A 16,888-nucleotide genomic window follows, 5' to 3' on the forward strand; every position below is an offset into this window, starting at 1 on the left:
GAAGGTGAAACAAGCATGGATCAGGCAACTTCCCTTTAGACAACTCCTCTTTTAATTGTTACTATTGAATCTTAGGTTCCCCCTTGGTGACCCTGGTTGTCACCTCATCCATAAGGTTCAATTTTGTTTTGTTTTCCCTTTTTTTTTTTTTGTCTCCTTCTGAGAGGGAGTGAAAGACCCAAGGTGGCTTCTTACAAGCTCCGGTAGGTACCCACAGTGTTGTCAAAGAGCTGAACGTTGGGGAAGTGTCCAGCTTTGTCCAAGAGGAAATAGAAGCGATGGCCTTTGATCTTCAGAGGCAGCATAGCAGGGACTTCTCCTCGGTGGGCCATGCAGGATACCTGGTTCAAGGGGACGGTGAAAGGGGCTCCCAAGCCAAAAGGGGCATGAGTGGTCAGGGTCACCTGCTGCCCTCCTGCTCGAAGCATCACTGAACGCACAGATCGTAGAGAGAAGAGAAGACCAGCACCCAGTACCAGGGTCCCTACAGAAGAGCACAGCAGTGGGGTGAGGTGTGTTCACTGAAAGGACACACACCAACCCTTTCCCTTTGAGTAAAAGATATGAGTGTGACTAACATTTTTGAGTGAGAACCTCTTATATCTAACAAACTTCTAGGCGATGTCTATCCCCATTTTAAAACTCAGGAAAAGGGCTTAAAACTTAAATTTGCGGGCTGGGGATGTGGCTCAAGCAGTAGCGTGCTCGCCTGGCATGCGTGCGGCCCAGGTTCGATCCTCAGCACCACATACAAAGATGTTGTGTCCGCTGAAAACTAAAAAATATTAAAATTAAAAAAAAAAAAAAAAAAAAAAACTTAAAATTTGCTCAAGGACAGAGCGCTGAGAGGATGTGGCACCCAGGGACTGCAGCGCCCTCTTCTGCTCATCTCTCCTTGTCTGAGCCTAGAGCCCACTGCCCCGTTCCGGGTAGAGAAGCCGGCCCACGCCTTACCGATGGCACCGCAGCTGACAGCCAGCCCATAGCGCCAGAGCACAGCGCGCAGGTCCAAGCGGCCGCGGTCTGGGGCCTCTGCATCCAGGGGTCGCGCCTGGACCGGGGGTGCAGACCAAGCTGTCAAGGCCAGGGAGGCCCAGAAGATGCCCTGGCCGGCACAGAAGAATCCGAGAATAGTGAAGAACCGGCCCCGCTCATGCTCGAAGAGTAGCACATCCTGCGCCGGGGTCGCGTGGTGCAGGGCCTGGCGCGTGGGCAGGAGCCGCAGCGCCACAAGCAGCCCATGAGAACACCTCCAAGCTGCCGCCATGGCGGGCAGGCCACTTCTGCTTCAGAGGCGGGACTTCCTGCCGAGGCCCCGCCCGCCACGAGAAGCAATCCAGAACGCAGAGGCAAAATACAATATCACTCTTTATCTTAAAAAGTAAGGGGAATCCTGGGGCTAAGTACACAAAGCACCTAAGTCCTTCGGGTAGTTTAGTGTCAGTTCTACAAAGTGAGCTTTGGCTTCCTGGCACCAGTGAGGCTCAATCTTCTGGAAGTCTTCCAGAAGGCAGGTGAGGAGCGGGATCCACAGACCTCCCTCCTCAGTCACAGTCACAGGGTGGCCTCCGGCCGGACAGAAGGCAAAGGATGACAACCATACAATAATATCCAAGGGCTATTTACACACGCACTTCTGGAGCACAACTATGGATCACTTCATGAATGCAACTTCTGGGATTTCACCCTTAGCCTGGAAAAAAATAAAAGGTCAGTACAGCCAGGTGTCCCTTTCCTGTCCCCAATGCCTTACTCATTTGACCCTCACTTAACCTTCTCCAAGGCTCAGAGAGCCCTGTCTTTTTGCCACAGTATTCCCAAATCTTACCTTGAGATGAGTGAAGGCTTGGGCAGATCTAGTATAGTCCCAGTTGTTGTCCTGAAGGCACCTGGCAGCGAAGAACAGGAAGTTCCATGAGAACCAAAATGTACTCACCCTGAACACTAAGGGCTATTTCAGAAGCCATCCTCCAGAGATACTCACCACCAACAATTATCTGCTGTACTTGCACTTAAAAATGTGATTTTCAGCCCTTTTGGCCTTCAACTTGTGATCCCCCTGCCTCAAGTAGCTGTGATTATAAGCATGCACCACCCCACCTCACTTTATCCCCAGTATAGGGAATTAAACTTAGGGACTTTCTACCACTGAGCTGCATCCTAGTACTTTTTATCTTGACAAGTTGCCCAGTCTGGCCTCAAACTGGGAATCCTCCTGCTTTAGTCTCCCAAGTAGCTCAGTTTCCATGTATGGACCACTGTGCCCAGTTTTTTGGCCCTAGGAATTGAGCCCAGGGCACTTAAGTACTGAGCTACATCCCTAGTCCTTTTTATGTGTGTGTGTGGTGCTGGGGATTAAACCCAGGGCCTTGTGCATGCCATGCAAGTACACTACCAACTGAGCTATATCCCCAGCCCATACTTTTTATTTTTGAGAGTGTCCCACTAAATTGCTGAGGTTAGCCTTGAACTTGCAATACTTCTGCCTCAGCCTCCCAAGCCACTGGGATTCCAGGCATGCACCACCTCACTTGGTTTGTATTTTAAGGAACTAAACGGTTTTGGCTTTTAAAATTTCAGGAGTACTCATCATTCTCTACCAGTCCCACCTCAGTTTACCCCTGTCCTGTAGGTACAGCACTCACTTCTGGGACCACTCGAGGTTCATGCCAGACTGGGTAGAGAACGCCTGTAACATTTCCTGCTGTTCCGGGGAGAGGGTGGGCACAGGGCTGGAGGAAGGTGTGGGTGCAGGCATGGCAAAGGCTCTTTGGATCTCTTCAGGGCTGGCATTCCGCACAAATAGCTCATCATTAACAATACATAACCTTGGAGACAAAGAGCACCTTAAACAACTGGACGGACAAATAACCTCACTGCTCCCCAACATCACCGCTATTCTCTGACATTTGACACTCAAATTATTTCAATACCTATATGGTCTCCTCCCAGTCTTAGCTGTTGCTTTTTATCATTTGTTCCTTCTTCTAATGGACTCCATGTTTAGGATTATCTCCCAAATACTAGAGTTATACATTCTCCCCTAATCCATGGAGAGTTGTTACTCTTTTGTTTATTTTTATAACAAACTTAGGCAGTAAATATTGTTATAAAAATTTCCAGATGAGGAAAGTTGGCTATAGCTAAAAGTGATGGAGCCACTATGAAAACCCAGATGGTCTAACGCTAGAGCCAAGTACTTAACCACTACAGCAGCCTCCTGATTCCTGCTGCCTTTGTGAAATTTTGAAGACACCCTGAGGACTGACTGGCTTCCAGTTTCCACACTGCTGACCAGGTACTGGGTCTGGTATACCCAGTGTAGTAAGCAAAACACTTACCCTGAATTACTAGCAGGAACAGCAATGAATGTCCTCGTGAAGGCTCTCAAAGGATCTCGAGATTTTCCATCCACTACAGTGAGAACAGCAGCAATGACCACTTAGAATCACTTATGTTTTATACTTATAAACAGGTTCTCAAACTGTGGTCTTTGATACAAAAAACACTAAGTGGGCCAAATTGGGATGATTGTGTTTAATAGGGGAGCAATGGTTGGTGAAAGGTCAGAGAGCACACATGCCAGGCCTTGGGTTAAGCACTTTCCAAGTCATTTCACACCCTATGAGTGGGTTATTATTAAACCCCATCTTACAAATTAAGCATTTGAAGCTCAGAGTTAATGCAGTTTTCCCACAGAACCATAGAACCAAGACTGGAAGGAAACTAAGACCTGCCTGACTTCACAGTCTGGATCTGCCTAATCCCTAGACTTTTCCCACATTGCAGATAAGACAGGTAAAGAAGGCAGGCTAAGCAAAAATGGCTTGGGCAGAATGGTGAAGGAGGCCAGGAAAGAAAAGAAGGTAGTTGGGAAGCTAAGAATACCAAGAAAGATTCTTGCTGAGGGAGGGACCCCACCACAAACTCAGAACTCAAAATATTCTCACCTTCCTTGAAGACCCCATTGACAGAAAAACACAGCAATGTGCTCTGGAAGAGAAGATGTACCAGGTGTGATACAGATTTCTAACCAGAGCTTGAGCACCCTACCCCACACTCTTATAAATGCTGCCCCTGCTATGCCCTCCACCCAATGCTAGGCTTCTATAAGGGCAGAAATACATGCTTACTGTCTGGGCACTTATGTCTACCACAAAGGAATTGATGTCATGCTGAGTTTTGGGCAACTCATTGAGGAAGGCGACAACGTTGAGACGTGTGTGTTTCAGCAACCGGAACCGCGTGGCTATGGGCAGAAGGAGGAAAAAGCAAAGTTGGGACAGCCACGTACTCCTGAGCTCTCAGATTCCTTCCCATTTTCTGCTCCCATCCTATCTTGCCCATATCGCACACTTACGTGGGTCTTTAATCCTTTTCACATTTCTGCTGTCCTTGATGTATTCTGCCAAGTTGCTTCTGTGGGAAAAGGAAGAAAAGGAGGTGGTGGTCAGAGCAGTGTGGCCTATGTATCTTCTGGGGAAATCCTGTGGTCCTGGGCAGGTGCTGGGATATGAGACTCACCGGGCAGGGTTATGGGTCGTGATTGGAATGCTTAGTGAGCAGCAGGCCCCATCATGGTAGGCATCCAAAAGCCCCTGCCGGTCTCCAGAGTCATAAATTGCATAGTATCTATGAGGGGGGGGGAAAGAAAAGGAAATGTCTGAACTCCTGTGGAAAGAAGACACAGTAGCTCCCAAAAGTGAGCTGTGCTTGGGCCTCCCACTTTCCCCAGCCTCAGGGGCCCTAGGATACTTACTGCTGCAGAAAGTGCAGAACCAGACTCTTTAGGTTCTCCGTTCCAAAATAGCTTCCCTGGAATGAAAAAGACATTAGGAACATGGAAGCAGTTCTCTCCCCACACATGTTCTAACTCCATCCCCACTCCTCACCTTGCAGGGTGGCAACATTGTGGGGGCTTCAACATCAAAGGCAATTGGTGGGGGCAACTCATGGCCATCCTGTGGAAAGAAATGAAAACTGAGTATAAACTAAAGAAAAATGGCTAGATGTGTAAGAAGATGAGGGCTAAGAGTGAAGGGTCAGCAGTCAAGTGTTAAAGAAGCATGAAAAGTATCCAGGAATCCTGAGTATGAAAATTCAGCCTACAGGCATTTCTCTGGGAAGGATTATCATCTTTATCAAATTCTCAAAGGGATCCATGCATGACTCCAGATTAATGGTCATGTAGGAACAATCTTAGGAGAAGAAGGTGCCATGCTTATTAGAAGAGAAAAGTTTAGACTTACCAGGCGTAGTAACTTGGGAAATCGTTCGCGAATGGCGCTGTCAAGAACGGGACAGAAGTGAGTGATGCTTCAGAGCCACCAATGCCTCCTGGGCTGCTCTAGGAGCAAACAACATCAACACCCAAGGGACAGCCCGTCCCATTGCTCATCGCCCGGCTCCTCCCCAGCCTGTACTTAGAGAAAAGTAGCCCCAAGCCCCACCTCACCTGGGGCACCCAGACTGGACTACCTTGAAGGCTGTCTCTTTTCTCTCTGCCTGACCCTGAGTGCCACAGGAGCAGCACTCCCAGCCCAGGCTTTAAGCCCAGGACCTCCTTCCCCCTTCTTGCCCCCCTTACCTTCCACCTACTCACCTGTGCAGCCCCGGGAGGAGGGAATGGGGTGGGAGCCCATGGGCTCCGCTGCCTCACCAGGTATCCATCGGTTCTGCCAGGTCTGGCCTTGGCCAAGACCAGAACACACCACAGGGATGGCACAGGATGTTGGGGCAAGGAGATGAGCAAGGTGGGGCTCAGGAGCAAAGGAGGCAAAGGAAGAGAGGAAAGAAGAAAGAAATAAAGGTAGGGTGGAGCAGGGACAGGGGAAAGATAGGAGAGAAAAGAGAAGAAAAGGAAAGAGAAAGCAAAGAAAAAGGGAAAGAACCACAGGCAAAGAGGCATAAGGAAGAGAAGGGGGAAAACAAGAAAAACATCCTAACACAGCCCTTTCCTTAAGCTGCCCTTTCCCTGTGGTCCAAGGTAAAATCAGAAAGCAAATCCTGCTGTGGCGGGTGGGCAGCTGCTGTTGGCCAGGCCTCTGTCTGCTACCTGGGTCCCGATCTGAGCTGGGCGTGGGAAGCAAAGCAGCCATGGGGGCAGGAGACCTCCCTCAGAAGGGGTGAAGTTTCAGGCCCCTGCAAAGTTGGGGGGGTGAGGTTCTGTGCCCCACCTCTGTTGGCCCCCAAGTTCTCTCCTGATGGCCCCTCTGCGACTGTGCCTGTCTTAGGTTGTTCCTTCCCTGAGGAATCTTACCCGTCTCTGGCTAACCAGCCATCCTCCGGGGCCAAACAGGGTGATGTGAGGTGTGCGAGTGAGGGAGGGGCATTGCCCCCGAGAGGGTCAGTTCTCCGTCTCCTTGGTAGCCAATGCCCCCGTGGCCTCCACGCCCAGCATCTGCCTTAGGATCCCCTCGCCTGCTGGCGGGGCCCCGGCTCTGGTCACAGGCTTTGGGAAACCCAGGTTTCTTCTCCAGGGAGGGCCCAGCTCACAGCACTGGGTGAGAGAGACATATGGCATAGTACCAGCCTCCAGGAGGCTTCAACCTTAGCATGGGCAGGAAAGTCCAGACTACAGCCTTGGACAAGTAGCTTGTGAGAATAGTGTCCCTCTTGGTGCAATGCAAGAGGGGTCATCAAAGGACAAAGAGGAGAAAGGCCCATCTCAGTAGGAAGTCCCAGTTAGGGAGGGCTTTCTCAGCCTAAGGATTCCAGGCTCTTAGCCCAAGGTAACCCCATGGATGGGGAATATACAAGACACCCCCCAGTCAAAGTAGAAATGAGGAGGTGTCCTTCCTGGAACAATAGGGTAGGGAGAGTCTAGAAAAGGCTGTGTTCAGGAAGGAAGGAGAAAGGCCATAGAACCAGCAAACAGTAATCAGGTGAGAAAAAAGAAGGGATTTTGGGACAAAGCTGAGAGACACAGACAGACGAAAAGGAGGAGCGTGTGGTCCTCCCAAAGGACAAGTGGTTCCAGCTCAGGGCTGCACATCTCCTGCAGACAGGCACTGGTCAGGGTGCATTAACTCAGCCTCCCAGGGGTTGAAGGTCCCCAGGAGGGAAACAGAGGCTATGACTGACCTGATGTAGGTAGACTGGTCTTGGAAACTGTCACACAGGGGATTTCCATCAAGCCACAGCTCTTCCAGCTTCAGCCCTTTTATCTTATCCAACTCCCGCTCAGACTTCAACTGCAAAGGAGGAAGAAAACAAGGAGGAAATGGATGTGGTGAGGAAAACAGGTAGATCCTTACACCTCTAATCCCTATCCTCCTAAGGTCTCCCTTTTACTTCCTGCCAGTCAAGCATGCCCTCCCCATCCTCTGCTACCCCATCAAAACCACATCAAACTATCAGTCCTCACTTCATTTCCAGAGAGATTTAAGATCTTCAGGTTGGATGCCTTCTGCACAATGCTGGACATGACATCCAGCCTGTAAAGCCTGTTGTTGCTCAAGTTCAAAGATAAAAGCTGTTGAGTAGAAAAGAGTTTAGAAGAAAGGTAACCAGTGAGTAGATCACCCTATCCCATCCTACGTCTCCCTCCCTGCTTCCTCATGTTTAATACTGGGCCCAAAGCCTCACCTCAGGGATGTTTTCTTCAATGATTCGTAGGGTAGCCGCCATACAGCTTCTTCGATGCAGGACAACATCAATGTTCTGGGCCACCAAATCTTCAGAAAGCAGAAAGAAAGGGAAGTCTGAGAGGACTTGTCACATCAGCATTAGCACTAAATCATCCTCAAACTTTCCCTGGGTGAAAAATCCCATTCTGTCTCCATCTAGCTGAGAATCTATTGTCAGACATACCTGGGTCTGAACGAAGGCCCTTGAGATCAAGTGCTTGTTGGGAACCATCATAACGTTTGCTCATAATAAGCTACACAGGAAGACAAAGGATTTAGTGGTCAATGGGGCTAAATGGGCATGTTGGGATGAGTGGGTGGGTAGGTGTGAGAAGTAAGACTTGGTTGAAACACACGTTACTTGAGCTGGCCTCACCTTTAGCTGCTCTACTTGTTCTGGCTTCAGTTCATTTTGTACAACATAGGGTGGAGCAGAGGGGTTGATGATGATAGGTATCTGGAGAGAAGACACAAAGAAAGAGTAAACTCCAGGGAAAGCCCCAGGACCAAGAACTGTCCCTGTCCTGTGTAGCAGTTCCCACCATCAGCCAAACTAGGGCCTTTACACCTACCCTTCGGTTATCCTGACCCACAATCTTATAGTTGATAGCTTTTAATGCAGAGGCAGTGCTGGAATCCTCCACAAAAAACTGGGCCCGGGTGCTCTCATAATGAAACTTAAAAAGAGGAAACAAGAGCATTAGACTTGAATCAAGAGCACCTTACCCAGCTGGGCCCATACTGTCTCTGGTGCCCAGTCAGCCACTCAGTCCTTATCTTACCTCAATGGGGGTGAAAGGGACACTGCATTTGCTCTGAATCATGTTCAGAAGCCAAGCTTTGTCATACTTTTTGCCACAAGGAATCTAGAAGAGAGAGAGAGCAAACAGAAGAGAACACCATGTAAATAAGGTTGAACAGCTGTCTCAACCCAGCACTCCTTTTGTACCTTCTGCGGAGCTTTAAATTGTTTTCTAGGGCTGGAGGCATAGCTCAGTGGTAAAGCAGGTGCCTAAAAAGATCAAGGTCCCAAGCACATTCCCAGAACCACAAAAAGGAAAAAGGCAGGGCATGGTCATGCATGCCTGTAACACCAGCAACTTGGGAAGCTGAGGCAGGAGGTTCTCAAGTTCCAGGCCAGCATGGGCAATTTAGTAAGTCCTTGTCTTAAAATAAAAAATAAAAAAGGCTGGGGATGTAGCTCAGTGGTAGAACACCACTGGGTTCAATTCCCAGTATCATAAATGAATGAAAACAAAACACACCAAAAACCAAAAAGGTTTTATAAAGAAAAGACAAGTTGGTCAGGTGTGGTGGTGCATGTCTTCATGTCAAACTACTTGGGAGGCTGAGACAGGAGGATCACAAGTTTGTGGCCAGTCTAGGCAATTTATCAAGACCCTATCTCAAAAATAAAATAAAATAAGCCAGTGCAGTGGTGCACGCCTATAATCCCAGTGACTTGGGAGGCTGAGATGGGAGAATTGTGAGTTCAAAGCCAGCCTCAGCAACTGTGAGGTACTAAGCAACTCAGTGAGACCCTCTCTCTAAACAAAATAGGTTTTGGGGATGTGGTTCAATGGTCAAGTGCCCTTGAGTTCAATTCCTGGGACCAAAAATAAAATAATATAAAATAGCTGTGGATGCAGTTCAGTAGTACAACACTTGCCTCGCATGCAGGAAGCCCTAGGTTCAATCCTCAGCAAAAGAAAAAAAAAAAATCAATCACAAGCTTTTTTTTTTCTTTTTTCTTTTTTTTTAGGTATAGACGGACACAACACAATGCCTTTATTTTTATATGATGCTGAGGATAGAACCCATGCCTCGCCAATGCTAGGCGAGCACCTTACCACTGAGCCACAATCTCAGCCCCATGTTTTTTTATTTTTTAAATATTTATTTTTTAGTTATAGGTGGACACAATATCTTTATTGTATTTTTATGTGGTGCTGAGGATTGAACCCAGTGCCTCACGCATGGTAGGCAAGCGCTCTACCTCTGAACCACAACCCCAGCCCAATCACAAGTTTTCCACCTAAGACACATGTGAATTTCTGTTCACTTACACTTATTATTCCTCAAAAGTATCATTTTTTAAATTCTAAAAGCTCCAAGGTATAATTTATACCTTGCCTACACCTTAGAGAACTCCAAGCCCTACACTCAGCTTGAACCAAATGAGGCTATCCAGAGGAGTTATTCTACCTCCCAACCAGTTACATTTTCATTCTACTCTGTTGTCTATCCCCACTGAACTTTCCCTGAACCTGCCGTTTGGTGTTCTAACATAGTGATTCTAACTGGGGATGTAGCTCAGTGGTACAGTACTTGCCTAGCATGTGCAATTCTGAATTCAATCCCCAGTACTGAAAAAAGAAAAGGGAGGGCTGGGGATGTGGCTCAAGCGGTAGCGCGCTCGCCTGGCATGCGTGCGGCCCGGGTTCGATCCTCAGCACCACATACCAACAAAGATGTTGTGTCCGCCGAGAACTAAAAAATAAATATTAAAAATTCTCTCTCTCTCTCACTCTCTCTCCTCCCTCTCTCTCTCTTTAAAAAAAAAAAAAAAGAAAAGGGAAAAAAAATATTGGTTGGGGGTCAGTGGCTGGGGAATGATCTCAAGGGCATTTTATCACTGAGCTAATCTCCAGTCATTTTTATTTTGAGACAGGCTCTCACTAAGTTGCTCAGAGTCTTGTCAAACTACTGAGACTGTCCTTAAACTTGTGATCCACCCGCCTCTGGCAGGAGTTGCTGAGATTACCATACCCAGCCAAAAAAAAAAAAAAAATCCTGTTTCTAAAGGAGAAAGAAAGGATACCTAATTGTGAAGTATGAAGTAAGCAGCCAAAAAAAAAAAAAGGAATTTTTATGGGGAAAAAAAGTAATAATTTTCATTCTGACTCCAGCCTCCTACACTAAGGTACTCACTGTAATCTTGAACCAGTTCTTAGAGGACCCATCCTGACTGGTGCCAGCCCCTCCTCTCTCTGGAGGAGCTCTGTCTCTCCGCACAGTAATGTGAATGCGACCTCCTCGATCATGCCAAGTATCACCCCGACGGTTAGTTCGGGTGGCATACGGGTTGCTGTGGGGAAGTAGAGAATTAAAAGTTCATAACTATTAGAAAAAAAACCATCCTGCACTGTTAGCAGGACTATAATTAAGACTGTTCAACTATTAAGATGGTCTTGACATGTTTATCATTCTAGGTGGGAAAAGCAATGACAAGGACAATAATAAAGCTATATAATCTAGTAGGTTATTAAATTCAAAGCAGACCAATTGGTCACTTACTATCGTACGCGGGGACCATCCTGAGCATCACTCATTGCCACATCTCCATCATCTTCCTCCAGCCGAGAAGACTGAACACCAGAACCACCTCGTCCTGACCGACGGTTCCCCTCACCATACTTCCACCGGAAAGGACCCCGGCCTTTCTTTCTTCTTTGAGGGAAACTAACACGGTCATCATGCTCTGGAAGTGAAATAGGTACACAAACTAGTAAATATACGGAGTGCGGAAGTATCTCAGTAGTAAAGTGCTTCCCTAGCATGTGTGAGGCCCTAGGTTCAACCCCTTGCACTGAAAAAAAATTCCTTAAAAATTTAGTAAATACATCACTGGAGTAGCAATTGCAGATTCTAGCACTCTGCACTACTGGGAAAGATACACATTAACTACAGAAGCCATCTCCACACAAGTGCCTCTGCCTGTCCAAAGGAAAGAACCCACTCTGGGATGGCAGTATCATATCAGGGAAACAGGATTGAGTTTTTGAAAAATGAAGCAAAAACCAGAACTATAAAAAGAGGCAGAATGTAGAAGTGTAAGCAGCCCAAACATGTAACTAGCCACAAATCAGACCCCTGAAAGCCACTTGGGACCTACCACTCAGTATTTCTCTTGCCTAAACAATACAAACACTGGTCACAAATACCACCAATTTAAGGGCCTCCTAAAAAATCTTGTTCTCAGGGCTGGGGTTTTGGCTCAGCGGTAGAGTGCTCGCCTAGCAAGTGCAGGGCCCTGGGTTCGATTCTCAGCACCACATAAAAATAAATAAACAAAATAAAGGTGTTGTGTCCAACTACAACTAAAGAATAAATATTTTTAAAAAATCTTGTTCTCAAACGGCCACTGTGAAGTTTGTAAAATGATTGGCTTCTTTGACTAGGAATGCCCTTTAACTCAGGAGACAACTTTTTGGCTCAGGTCTGGTGGCAGCATCACTTTAGAGTGCTTAACCAAGGCTCCTGAAATGTATGGCCTGAGAGGGATACAATAGTGCACTCCTGTCATCCCAGCGGCTTGAGAGGCTGAGGCAGGAGGATCGCGAGTTCAAAGATCTCGAGACCTTATCTCTAAATATAAAAAAAGGGCTGGGGATGTGGCTCAGTTGTTGAACACCCCTGGATTCAATCCTGGGTACCAAAATAATAATGATAATATTAATAATATAATAATAACAATAAAATAAAAAGAGCCAGGGATGCAATTCGGAGGTAAAGATTGGCTGGGTTCAATCCCCAGTAAAAACAAAAACAAACAAAGATTATGGCCTGACTCCTAGAGCACTTCCCTAGCACCAGTGAGGCCCTAGGTTTGATCTCTAGCCACACACACACACACACACACACACACACACACGCACAAACACACAGAAGGGGAAAAGAAAAAAAAAAATCCAAGGAAGTCTACCTAATACCTAGTACTATGTAAACAATGAAATTCAACAAATAACCCTAGGAGAAGAGAAATGAATAAAAGCTGCAGCCGATTTTCATTAAGAACTTTCTCCAAGCCCGGGCATGGTGGCACTGCCTGTAAAATCCCATCGGCTCAGGAGGCTGAGACAGGAGGATTTCTAGTTCAAAGCCAGCCTCAGCTACTTATCAAGGCCCTAAATAACTCAGTGAGACTCTGTCTCTACATAAAATGTAAAAAAAGGGCGCTGGGGATGCGGCTAAGTGAAGTTCCCCTGGGTTCAATCCCCAGTACCAAAAAAAAAAAAAAAAAAAAAAAAAAAATTTCTCCAGCCAGGTGCCAATGACACACACACCTGTAATCCCAGCAACTTGGGAGGCTGAGAGAGAGGATTTCTAGTTCAAAGCCAGCCTCAGTAATTTAGCAAGACCCTTAGCAGCTTATTGAGAACTTGTCTCAAAATAAAAAATAAAAAGGGCTGGGGATGTCACTCAGCCGTTAAGGGTTCAACAATATCCAGTACAAAAACAAACCAAAAATTTCTTCAGCCAGTTACAGTGGAACAGACCTGTAATCCCAGGGACCCGAAAGGCTAAGGCAGGAGGGTCACAAATTTAAGACCAGCCTCATTTTCTTAGCAAGGCCCTCAACAACCTAGGGAGACCCTGAATCAAAATTAAAAATAAAAACAGCTGGGATGTAGCTCAGTGGTAGAGCACTCCTGGGCTAAATCCCTGAGTGCCCAAAACAAAAAAACAAATTAAAACTTTCTCCAGTGCCAGCCACTAAGCTCCAGGCACTTGATAGGAACAGTCTCATTTAAATAAACACAAAAACTTGGGAGATAGGTACTCTTTCTAGCCATATTAAGGGAGTGGAAAATAAGGTCTGAAAATTTAATTCGCTCAAACTTGGTGTACCCAACGCAGGATTCAAACCTGGGTTGTCATGCTCTCCTGATCACCACAATGGACTAACCACCAATAAAGCACTGTTTGAACCTGTTTTATCTGCATCCTCCAACCAGTTGACCCCCAAATCTGTTGTTCCGACTAGAACATCCAGTTGGTGGGCAAGTCTCAAAGGCTGAAGGCGGGGGCAAGACCACTGGACGCAGTCAAAAATAGGGCACCAGCACAGCCCACGAGCAGGGCAGACTCACATTAAAGTAAGAGTGAGGCCGCCCAACTGAACTGACAGGCATCAACCACCCTCCAAGTTCAAAGGAATCTTGTCACCCCACCCTGAGCCATCCGCTCCGAGCCACAGGTCCTCCAACGCCAGGATTCCCGAGTCAACAACCAGGCGCCCACCTCGAGTCCCGTCGGTGACCCTGGGCTGTCTCGCCCTCGGCTCGGCAGGGCCCGCGCCGCCGCCGCTGCCCGTAGACGCTGGGCCCCTCGCGGCCTCCCGTCCCGGGGCTGCGGCCTAGGCCGGCGCCGCCCACCCAGATCCAGATCGCTCGCTCCGGGGCTGAGGGCCAGCACTTACCGTTGTACGACTTTCCCTCGTCCGCCATTGCACTGCGAAGAGCAGGGGGGGCGGTCTCAGGCTAGGGAGCCGACTGCCTCTAACGTCCGAACGCCCTGCCGCTCCGGACACTTTGCCTCTTCTACGCCGGGCGCCACCGCATTTATATAGCGAAGCACGTAGTGCGCCGCCCGACTTCCCCCGGCTGTGGGCGGGGCCACGCGGAGGAAGCGGACCAAATGCGCGTGCGCAAACGCAGGGTCGCGAGGGGCGGGGCCTGCAATCCAAGCCCCGCCCAAAACCACTCTACTCCTATTCCTGCCATCCAAGCCCCGCCCAAATCCACTCTACTCCTGCAGATTCTCTCCGCTCCTGGCTCCTCAGTCGAAGCTACCCCGCAACCGCAGGCTTTGCGCTGGAACGAAACTGGCCGCTGCAGCCCGGAAATGAGAGGAGCTGGGAAGGAGGCCTCACGGAAGGTTTCCGAGGAATGGAGAGCGAGCTTCGGGGCGGGAGTGATGCCTCACTGATCTCTACTGGGATTCAGTCTTGCCAGCTGTGGATGCAAGCCTCGCTTTCCTCGCCCACCAATTTTGGCGAGCTTTCGTCCTCACAAACTGCCCCACCCACCACTAGCATTCCGGCTACACCCTCATCACGCGTCAACAGAGCAGATGGAAAGGTGGGCCACTTGCTGGAAAGAGAAATTTTAAATGCCAAGACAGATGGGCTCGACCCACAAAAGCCCAGTACTTGCCCGAGTGTGGTGATTGTTCTCTATACCTTGAGCCTCCCTTGGAATGTGTGAAATGGGGCCCTTGGAGTGACCGGTGGTGGATTGTGGGTGAACAGGAAAGACAAAGCAGTGCAGTAACCTCCTCGGAAGGAGGATATTGCGGGCAGGTCTCTCCATTCTTCGTGACTGTCTTGGATTTGATGAGGAGGTTGGAGAGAACCTCAGCTGAAATTGAGGAGAAATTCTTCACTTCCCTTTTGCTTCTGGCAGTAGGCATAACTCCCTCTTATTCAGTTCAAGGAAGATTTGGGGGTCAACTGGTTGGAGGATGCAGATAAAACAGGTTCAAACAGTGCTTAAGTAGGCCACCAATCAGGGACCTACTCTGGGATCCAGCTTTCCCTTTCAAAAGGAAGTTACCATGCTAATGAGGTGTTGCTGTGCTTGGTTAGTCCCTGCCTGGAAACAGATGTGTGTACAAAGCCCCAAAGCTGCCCAGAGTTGGCGGTGGGGCCCCTTCAGAGCAAGCGCCCAAGCCCTTCAGTAGGCTCACTCTACTTGCTGAAGCCCTTCGACGCTCCCACCCAGAAATGACAACAAGGCTAGTGAGGCTGACAGTCTTGCTGTAATTGAGAGGAAACGGGCTGTAGCGCATTTGGCAGATCGAGTCACCAGCAGCCAGAGTCAGGGGTTGTGCAAGGCAGCTGAAGGGCTCAGGGCCCCCTGCCTCACATAATGAAGAGAGGAAGGAGGCCAAGTTCTAACCCAGATGGTAAGTTGGTCCCTGGGACAGTTTTGCTTCCTCTCCTCACTCTCAGGAAGGAAGGGAGGGACATCATCTTCCCTTGCTGCCAATAGTTCCTTTCGGAGAGACTGGGGAGGGTTTATAAAAATCTCATGGTGGAAAAAACCCTCCTCCTTCACCAGCCCCCAGATGGTCTCTACTCCCTTCCAGCCACTTCACAGCAGAATCCAAATCCAGAACCACATGTGTTCCATGGGCCTGAGGGTAGTGAGGGGGAGTATGGGGTGGCCAGAGGCAAGGGGTGGGGGATCAGGGGCAGTGGCCATTCTTAGCAGTTCCAGGGAAACACAGGGCCTTTCTCCCAAGCACCCTGCATAGGCTCAGTGGCAGCACTGGCCACCTGCCCTTCTGGGAGGGTACCAAACCCTCATGGAGTGCCTCAGAGTGAAGAGGGTTCAGGCCAGGAAGACCACAAAGATGATGAAGAAGACAATGAGGATGAGGAAGATTTTGACCATAAGCCACCTGTTGGAGGTGACGGACTGGAAGTACTTGAGGATCTCTGAATGGGCAGCCTCAACATCCAGCTGGGCTCCTAGCACGTTCTCGTCGATCCTGGGAACAGGGCCGGGAGGGAAGGAAACAAAAGGACACCGGATTAAAGAGATGCTGTTGAAGTCTTATTTATTGACATGGAAAAGATGGTCACAATATGTAGAAATAAAAAATGTGTATGTTTGTTTATAGAAAAGGCTCGTGGGGCTGGGGCTGTGGCTCAGTGGTAGAGTGTCTGCCTGGCATGCATAAAGCCCTGGGTTCTATCCCAAGCACCACAAATATATAAATAAAAATATACAACAGTGTCTCCTGCTTTGTGTAGGTACCTGTGAATAAATAAGTCAACAAAAATTTAAAAATAAAAAGTTGGTAAGGACTTTAACAAGTAGTAATATTTAAAAAAAAAAAAAAGTAAAAGAGAAAAGGCTCTTGTAGGGCAGTATTTCTTGGTTCTGATTTGAAGACCAGTTCTCCCACTTATTAGTTTACATCTCTAAATCATTTAACCTTAAGTATCATTTTTCCTTATTTGCAAAATGAGAAACACAAATCCTTTCTCTCCTTAGACTTTATGCAATGAGTTGGTATGAAGTCCCCAACCCACATAAACCCCCAAAATATTAGATAAAATTTTTGCTAAAATTTTGCTGTATTTATTCATTTTTATCTAATAAACATGTATCTGGTTTTTGTTTTTGTTTTTTTATTTTCATAGTATTGGATATTGAAGCCAGGGGTGCTCTACCATTGAGCTACAACCCCAGCCCTTTTTATTTTGAGACAGGGTCTTGCTAAGTTGCTCGGGATGGCCTCAAACTTGTGATCCTCCTGCTTCAGCCTCTCAAGCTGATAGGATTATAGGCGTGCGCCACGATCCCTAGGGCATGTACAGTATTTGCAATTAGGGGAAAAAGTTCACAGACCATTATACTCAGGATATCCTCATTCCGAGTCAGAGAGGAGGAAAAACTTAAATGGTATAGACAGGAAGTCAGAAGATAAGAAAAGCTGTAGACAGGAGAACATTCTCTCCCAAGAAT

General features: G+C 47.9%; 3 protein-coding genes across 4 annotated transcripts in view; all 3 read right to left on the reverse strand.

The window, feature by feature from the left end:
• Nucleotides 1-29: 29 nt before the first annotated feature.
• TMEM223 (transmembrane protein 223) lies at nucleotides 30-1,406 on the reverse strand. Its single transcript, XM_081281398.1, has 2 exons — nucleotides 955-1,406; nucleotides 30-484 (listed from the first exon to the last, which is right to left on the reverse strand). Exons 1-2 carry the CDS (start codon nucleotides 1,265-1,267, stop codon nucleotides 192-194), a joined length of 606 nt encoding a protein of 201 aa, XP_081137524.1. The 5' UTR covers nucleotides 1,268-1,406; the 3' UTR covers nucleotides 30-191.
• Nucleotides 1,356-15,010, reverse strand: NXF1 (nuclear RNA export factor 1). The gene is made up of 21 exons (XM_081281325.1): nucleotides 13,831-15,010; nucleotides 10,926-11,109; nucleotides 10,560-10,716; nucleotides 8,411-8,494; nucleotides 8,201-8,305; nucleotides 8,005-8,085; nucleotides 7,813-7,882; nucleotides 7,588-7,676; nucleotides 7,367-7,474; nucleotides 7,084-7,193; nucleotides 5,250-5,286; nucleotides 4,893-4,961; nucleotides 4,760-4,815; nucleotides 4,525-4,632; nucleotides 4,361-4,419; nucleotides 4,134-4,249; nucleotides 3,951-3,993; nucleotides 3,342-3,414; nucleotides 2,646-2,828; nucleotides 1,829-1,889; nucleotides 1,356-1,693 (listed from the first exon to the last, which is right to left on the reverse strand). Exons 1-21 carry the CDS (start codon nucleotides 13,856-13,858, stop codon nucleotides 1,655-1,657), a joined length of 1,860 nt encoding a protein of 619 aa, XP_081137451.1. The 5' UTR covers nucleotides 13,859-15,010; the 3' UTR covers nucleotides 1,356-1,654.
• Nucleotides 15,011-15,151: 141 nt separating this feature from the next.
• The window catches only part of STX5 (syntaxin 5), a 28,484-nt gene continuing 26,747 nt past the window's right edge, over nucleotides 15,152-16,888 (reverse strand). For both annotated transcript variants that reach the window (XM_081281376.1, XM_081281377.1), the window contains exon 11: nucleotides 15,152-15,905. In XM_081281376.1, coding sequence (XP_081137502.1) covers nucleotides 15,746-15,905 — 160 coding nt within the window. In that variant the 3' untranslated portion in view covers nucleotides 15,152-15,745. The remainder of the gene's footprint in view (nucleotides 15,906-16,888) is intronic.

This window comes from Spermophilus citellus (genome assembly GCF_964194105.1).
Source record: "Spermophilus citellus genome assembly, chromosome: 2".
NCBI classification, from domain to species: Eukaryota; Metazoa; Chordata; class Mammalia; order Rodentia; family Sciuridae; genus Spermophilus; species Spermophilus citellus.